The sequence below is a fragment of the Salvelinus sp. IW2-2015 genome, linkage group LG15 (assembly GCF_002910315.2).
Source record: "Salvelinus sp. IW2-2015 linkage group LG15, ASM291031v2, whole genome shotgun sequence".
Classification (NCBI taxonomy): domain Eukaryota; kingdom Metazoa; phylum Chordata; class Actinopteri; order Salmoniformes; family Salmonidae; genus Salvelinus; species Salvelinus sp. IW2-2015.
Window position 1 is genome coordinate 40005055 of NC_036855.1, and position 8269 is coordinate 40013323.

The following is an 8269-nucleotide window of genomic DNA, read 5'->3' on the forward strand; positions in this document are numbered from 1 at the left end:
TATCATTTGTTTTTCAACAGGACAATGACCCTACTCACCTCCAGGCTGTGTAAGGGCTATTTGACCAAGATGGAGTAATGGAGTGCTGCATCAGATGACATGGCCTCCACAATCACCCGACCTCAACCCTATTGAGATTATTTGTGATGAGTTGGTGAAGGAAAATCAGGAAAAAGGAAAATCAGCCAACAAGTGCTCAGCATATGGGAACTCCTTCAAGAGTGTTGGAAAATCATTCCAGGTGAAGCTGGTTGAGAGAATGCCAAGTGTGTGCAAAGCTGTCATCAAGGCAAAGGGTGGCTACTTTGAAGAATCTCAAATATAAAATATATTTTGATTTGTTTAACACTTTTTTGGTTACTACATGATTCCATATGTGTTATTTCATAGTTGTGATGTCTTCACTATTATTTTACAATGTAGAAAATAGTAAAAATAAAGAAAAAACAAACTTGTGTCCAAACTTTTGACTGGTACTGTATATATATTTGCCAAAAATATATATGGGGGATTGGAAGTGATGCAGACAATTGGAAGCTACAATCTATCTGCAATATTAAAGCTGATCTACCCCCTAAAAAAAGCTGACAACATTTCAATGTTAGTTTGTCCCAGGTCAGGACCTTTTACTTGAAGCACTGTGTCACTTTTCTTTGTACATTAACTCGCAGCTGACTTTTGAGTACTTTATTGCAGTGCTCCTCAATATAGATATGTTTTCACATAGGGCTCTCAAGTGGTGCAGCGGTCTAAGGCACTGCATCTCACTACAGACTCTGACTCGATTCCAGGCTGTATCACAAACGGCCATGATTGGGAGCACCATAGGGCGGCGCACAATTGGCCCAGTGTCGTCCGTGTTAGGGTTTGGCCGGGGTAGGCCGTCATTGTAAATACGAAATTGTTCTTAACTGACTTGCCTAGTTAAATAAAGGTWAAAAATTAAATACATGAGGGAATACACTTCTCATCCAGTTTGCGCTGTGTAATAGGTGAACATAAAGTATCAGTAATTGGTAAAGTCAATCAAAAATCTATCTGGTTTATTACAATTTGCAACAGGGAGACCGCACAGAAGCAGAGAAAATGTCTAGCTAGCCTTCTCTGGTCAGGCCCTTATCCTAAACATTCAGCTTCAACTCTAGTGACCATCAGCCCACACCTTGAGTGTCCCAAAAACTACACTGGAAATTATAGAAACTCCAGGTACTGTATGCTAAACATTGTGTTGATCATTCTAACTAAATATAAACGTTGCTCATTTTAAATTTCCCCATTGCACCCTGTTATCTAATTATATGGTTAATGTCAGAGGATTAAGTATCTCTCCTGTATGCATCTTATTACAGTATATCCCCTCCCTTTCTTTGCTCTCACTGTGCCCACCCCGTCTCTCTTTCCCCCTCTCTGCTCTCTTCCTTTTCTCTCTGTACTCCCTGTACAGGAAGAGGCTGGAGAGTGGCATCCAGAGGTTCCAGGCCCTGTGTCATGTGACCCACTCTCACCTCATCCCTCYTCATGTGACCCCACGGGTCACCGGCGTGAAACCCCCGGAGACAGACTGCAGCAACAACAACATGTGGTATGACATCTGCAATACCCATCACGTGGATTGGAATGTTGGAATGTATGTTTGTTTCCTCATCTGTGTGTGTGATCCCTCTGTCCACCCATCTGTGTTTTCAAAACTTCACAAAACTTCTGACCCCGACGTGATTTGAACACGCAACCTTCTGATCTGGAGTCAGACGCGCTACCGTTGCGCCACGAAGTCCTGTGACTAACTACTGTGTGTGTTGCCATTTCATAGAATGCACTTCCCTATCTTTCCCCTAGGAAGTCAAATAGAGGCCAGGGACATCACTATAGCTTTTGTTAGCCACAAATCTTTTTTGCACTGCTACGATAGTGTATTTTTGGCATATTTCTGTATTATTKTTTTTTTATAATAATGTATTATTTTGGGGGTTTTGCTCAATCTGATTAGGGCCCACCCAAGAGACCACAACATCTGAAAATATTTGGCCAAAGAAACATTTCTGGTTGGTCTCAAGGAATGTAAAAAAGTTAGMAAGCGAGACTTTTAAAATGGGATTGAGTGAAGTAGCAGCAAATATGTTGAATGAGCAACTAATGAGCATGGGGTCTCACAAGTTTGACAAAATTACCTTATATCTTTCAGTCTAATACGGCTATTCTTCTTCACCAGAAGCTGTTTCTTTAACTGTGCATTCTTCAGGGTTTACCCAATACATTACTGGGAGCTTATATACAGTGTGTGACTCTCTTTATTTTTAGAGTCGATACTGTGCACTCATACATTTGTAAACGTTACTGTGCACTCATACATTTGTAAACGTTACTGTGCACTCATACATGGGTAAATGTGTGTGTGTGTGTGCGTCCACGTTTTTGCATGTTGATGTACAATTTGAATGTTTGCACAACAGTTTGTAAATTTGTGTGAAATCAATTGAATTCCTCTACAATGTGTCCTACGTCCCAGCCAGGCTTATTTATAGATTATTTATACTGTATGTATTTTTCATCCTATCCATCCAGGCTGTCCTCTCTACTAAGCAATCTCTCTCCAGAGGTGTCTCAGGACAGAGGGGTGAGCCGAGTTCTGGAGAAACTCAGCCGCTTCGCAGATGAGCGGACCCCCAAGGTGCGACCCCATGTCTTCCTGAAGATGTTGGGGGGTCTACAGCCCTGGGAGCTTTGCCTACCTGACCTCTGTGTTGCCATTGAGGTACGGACACATCAAATAATAATGGATCTATAGTGAATTCATTATTATGCTTTATTTGTTTAWGGAAGATTTTAATGAAGTGCATTGTTTCTTGGTTGGTCAATTGGTTTAAACATGGTGCTAGTTGTGGGTTTGATTCCTGCTTGGGCCACATACAAGATATAACATTTTAAAAAGGGGAAATAATTGTGTGTGTACAAAAGATTCTTTGAAGACATGTTTCCTGACTGCAATGCCTCTGCCTCAGATAGGGAATATCTCAATTGCATACTCCTCTCATCCGCTCTCCTCATCTCCTTCTCAAAACCTATTGGAGGAAGAGGTCCGATGGGAGGAACCTCTGGCTTTCTCATCAAATGGGTTTTAAAAATGAGACGAGGAGAGAGGACGCAATGAGTTTCAGTGGTGGAAAAAGTACCCAATTGTCATACTTGAGTAAAAGTATAGATACCTTAATAGAAAGTTACTCAAGTAAAAGTGAAGCATTCATCATGTAACGAGTACTTTTGGGTGTCAGGGAAAATGTAAGGAGTAAAAAGTACATTATTTTTGTTAGGAATGTAGTGAAGTAAATAAAGGTTCAATTAAAAAAAAAWTTTTTAAAGTTAAAGTAAATGTTGTCAAAAATATAAATAGTAAAGTAAAGATACCCGACTTGGACTAGGACAATAGCATCTTACCTCACATATACATACTCATGAACTGTTTATAGTACATGTATATAGTACAACCATGAATTTAATTACAGTCATAATTTTGGCCAAGAAACAATTCATAGAGCATTGAACTATATCATTCTTCAAGCCCTAGACGACCAGACCTTGTGGTGCAATGGTAACGTGTCTCACTTCAGATCAGATGGTTATGTGTTCAAATCACATTGGGATCAGTTGTTTTGAAGTTGAAGGAAAACTGGACCTGCATTGACCTGAGGACAGAGAGATGTCTAAACAAACACGGGTTTGGGGGTGAACACAGAACAAATTGTAGTCAAGTAACATTGTCAGAATCAGAAGAGGCTGTCCAGGACATGGTTACATTTTCATTTATCAAATGGTCCATGGTTCAAGTCCCTTTTCAGGCCACAAAAGTTTGAGTACAAGTCGCTTTGAATAAAAGTGTCTGTTGATTTACCATATTACATTTTGATTGTCTATACAGAGCTTTTTAAAGTGTTAAAAGTGTTTAACATTGTAAGGCAAGAATTCACCTCATCCACAACAATTATTCAGCACCCACCTGGGTGATGCGCAGCAGCCAGACAGACACATTGTAGGAATCTAGACACTAGACCAGGGTTCCCCACCTGGAGGCCCCGCATGTGGTTTTATTTGGCCCCCCAATTTTTGTAATATTTATTTTCCTTTTTGGACATTATTTTAATTTTCTTTTTAAACAGAAAATCAGCTCCGAGTGATTTTAATTTGGGAAATCTGTTCCCAAGTATTTCATATACAAATGTAAGTAAGGTTTGAAATTAATATGTTTTAGTCAAATATTATATCTGTTTGGGCTTCTTGCGGTCAATTTGCAGTCTACAAATTATTTGTAATTATGTTCCAGTCCCCCAACCATCTGCTCAAGAAAAAATTGGCCCGCAGCTGAATCTAGTTGATGATCCCTCCACTAGACAGAACATCCCTCTCCCCCCCACCATCCAAACCAACATATTGAGACTAATGATTAGGTACAAGACTGCTACCCCTCCACAAACGCAGCAACGCACGTCCCACGTACACACTCGCACGCACTCGCACACACACCACACACACAACACACACACACACACACAACACACACACACACACACACACACACACAACACAACACACACACACACACACACACACACACACACACACACACACACACACACACACACGATGGCCATGGGATGATGACGGCCTTCATAGGCCCCTAGCCCCAGCAGAGCAGTTTGGAATAAGTTAAATAACAGAATTCAGAGTGATAAATTAGTTGCTTATCCTCAGGGTTGTGTGTGTGGGGGGGGGGGGGGCATATACCCGTTCCCCTCCTACATATCGCAATTTGTGCCACCCATAAGTGAGAAACCTACATGGCAAGTATAGACCATATATTGTGTTCCATAAATGTAATAGAAAAGAGCAGAAGCGCTGATTTATCCATTCAGACCCCAGTCCTACTGTACCTACCTGGACAATTCGCTATTTTAGTATTCCTCCAGTAGTTTTCATGAAACAGAAATCCTCCTCTTCTATGTCAAAGATAGTAAAACAAAAACACTATAGTAAATGCGACAGTAATGACCCCAAGAACACTACAGTAAATACTACAGTAATGACCCCAAAAACACTACAGTAAATACTACAGTATACTACAAGACGTAAAAAAAACTACAATAATTACTATAGTATATACTACAGTTTTATTTTACTGCAGTATTTATACTATAGTTAACTGTAAATACTACAGTATTCACTGTAGTGTTTTTGCAGACTTAAGTCCGCAAAAACACTCCAGTGAAGGCTGCGAAAACACTACAGTGAATACTATAGTATTTACAGTATATCATAGTATAAAATAGTATTTTTTCATGTGGGCATAGGAGAACCCTTTTTGATTCCAGGTATAACCCTTTTTGGTTCCAGGTATAAACCTTTTGGGTTCCATGTAGAACCCTCTGTGGAAAGGCTTCTACATGTAACCCAAAAGGTTCTACCTAGAGCCAAAAGAGTTCTATCTGGAACCAAAAAGGGTTCTTCAAAGGGGACAGACAAATAACCCTTTTAGATTCTAGATAGCACCTTTTAAGAGTGTACTATGCTTTGGAACTGTGCATGGTAACTCTCTCTTCCTCCCTCCCTCCCTCCCTCCCTCTCTCCCTCTTCAGATAGCCAGGGAGCATGTTGTACAGATGTCCAGAGAGGACTATGACTCGTGGCTCCTCTCCAGGGTCACTCTTCCACAGCAGCAGGACCACTAACCCGAACACATATGAGGTGTACACATTTTTACTAATACCAGGAAAATGTGACGACCACAGAGGAATGACCCCCCCGCCCCAAAAAATACACGCGCACGCAAATACGCTCACACATTTAAATACACACCCACAGACACACACTCACACGCGCACACACACACCACACACACCACCCGTTTTGCCATTCACCTTCTGTTAAAGGTCCCCACACACATACCTGGGTCGCTCCTCTTTTCAGTTCGCTGCAGCTAGCGACTGGAACGAGCTGCAAAAATCACTCAAACTGGACTGTTTTATCTCTTCATTCAAAGACTCAATCATGGACACTCTTACTGACAGTTGTGGCTGCTTCGCGTGATGTATTGTTGTCTCTACCGTCTTGCCCTTTGTGCTGTTGTCTGTGCCCAATAATGTTTGTACCATGTTTTGTGCTGCTACCATGTTGTGCTGCTCCCATGTTGTGTTGCTACCATGTTGTTGTTGTTGTGTTGCTGCCATACTGTTGTTGTTTTAGGTCCCTCTTCATGTAGTGTTATGGTGTCGCTCTTGTTGTGATGTGTGTTTTGTCCTATATTTTTTAATCCCAGCCCCAGTCCCCGCAGGAGGCCTTTTGCCTTCTGGTAGGCCGTCATTGAAAATAAGAATTTGTTCTTAACTGACTTGCCTAGTTAAATAAAGGTTAAATAAAATGTAAATAACACACACACCCACACCATGTCCATGGATGATGATGACACACACACATACACAAATATAGTTGCCCATAGTCTCTGAACTGACATAAGGTTAGGTTTTGGGGGAGATTAAGCTGATCCTAGATCTGTGATCCCACAGGCAACTCCAATCCAGAGTCTTCCTCCTTTATATCCACTGTGGGAAGCAGGGCTCTTATTTCACTTCCACTTGTTCTCCGTTTCCCTTTTGTTTACGTTTCAAACATACTTAAATCATGTCTCCCACGGGAGGATAAGCTTCACTGAGCCATCAAATACCTCCCTGTCCTTGTGCCGTCCCCTTATCCCTTTCTCCCTCCCTCCGCCAGTCCACTCCTCCTCCCTTCTCTTCCCTTCCCACACCACCCTTTACCTCCCCGTCCTCCTACCATCCTCTTACCCCTCCCCCCCTATCCCTCTCCAGTTCCCATCACATCCACCGCCTTTCCCTCCCAAACAAACATCCCAAACAACAATAATAGATAGCGTGTTGTCTGTTATTGAAATCAGCCCAGTGCCACGCCCATACAGGCCTAACTCCAGCCTAACTCTAACCCTTACCCCAGCCCCGGCCTTGTCTGATGGATAGCCCTTTTATTGGAGAATAAAAGAGCCTGACCCAATGGCTCTTTGCCTCCTGTTAGATAAAGATAATGAACTCTGCCTGGAAACAATTGTTTGTGAAGACTTTGAGGAGACTAGTTAAGAGTTACTGTGAATGCAGTGTTTCAACAGCTGTCTGTAGAGGATTTCACAAAATCCTGAATGTGATCATTAAAACAATAATGATTAAAAGGTTACAATTATGTGATTCTGTCTGTGGCGCTATATGTCATTTATCTGTAGAAATATGACTAAATGCTGCGATGGCAATAAAATAACTGTTATCATCATGTGTGTTTGTTCCAATGTTTGTTGTCAGCAGATAACTGTCTAGCATTCTTATCTTCTGTGATAAGCTGTTGTGTTTTTTCTCTTTTGGATGGTTGGATTGAGGGAGGGAGCTGGAGCGTACACCCCCCCCCGGGTTTGTGTAGTGGTGTCAAAGGCTTTGTAGACTCCCAGAGGGGAGAGAGGGAGAAGGGCGAGAGAAGGGGAGAACAGGAGACAGGGATGGGGGAGAGAGGGCGAAGGGGGGAAAACGGGTGTCGATCACACATTTCAGGAATGCCACACAGTCTGTTTGAACCCCAGAGCTTAACCTCAAAGTTTGGGGAGGGGAAGTGAGCTATAATATTGCACGTTCCTCTCTGCCCCATCGTAAAAGGTGTAGAAATGCAGGAAATTAGCTTTAAAACAGCAACATTTTCTCTCAGCCTCAAGTTAAACTGTGTAGAATACCATCAGCCTCATGTCAAAATGTGTAGAATAGATTAGCTACAGAACTACACATTTTTCTCTTTGCCCCATGGCAAAATTGCAGGAAGATGGCTGCCAACACCCACTTTTCATCAGGCCCACCCAACAATGGATTTCTGACTACACCACTGCTCTATTCATGCTTATAGTTGTGAAAGTACAGAGAGAAAGGCATGTTTGAACAGAGTGGAGAGGTTACAAAATCAAAAGACGCCACCGGTGATGTGAAATGTAGTGTTGTGTCAAATAATTTTTTTCCATAAACCACTGACGTTTGGTGAAAAACAAACATAACTCTGAATAAATAAAAGCATTTCTGTAAGAAATTTGTTGGTTGCAGTAAATGCCATTTTATTCATGTGTAATCCTACTGAAATGAATGTGAATGGATGTGAAGCTATAGAAACAACAATATGGATGACAAACTGTATAGTAGAGAGGAGATAACTTAATGGCTCATGCCTGTGTCACAGTTCATAT

The 8269-nt window shown here is 41.6% G+C and overlaps 1 protein-coding gene and 1 non-coding gene across 2 annotated transcripts in view; one reads left to right on the top strand and one right to left on the bottom strand.

The window, feature by feature from the left end:
* The window catches only part of LOC111974380 (coiled-coil domain-containing protein 60), a 72569-nt gene extending 65246 nt beyond the window's left edge, over positions 1 to 7323 (top strand). Inside the window, exons 11-13 of the mRNA XM_070447143.1 lie at positions 1445 to 1582; positions 2563 to 2752; positions 5625 to 7323. Of these exons, the coding sequence (XP_070303244.1) occupies positions 1445 to 1582; positions 2563 to 2752; positions 5625 to 5717 (421 nt within the window). The 3' untranslated portion in view covers positions 5718 to 7323. The remainder of the gene's footprint in view (positions 1 to 1444; positions 1583 to 2562; positions 2753 to 5624) is intronic.
* Positions 1703 to 1774, bottom strand: trnaw-cca (transfer RNA tryptophan (anticodon CCA)). Its single transcript has one exon. It is a non-coding gene; the product is annotated as a tRNA-Trp (tRNA).
* Positions 7324 to 8269: the final 946 nt, after the last annotated feature.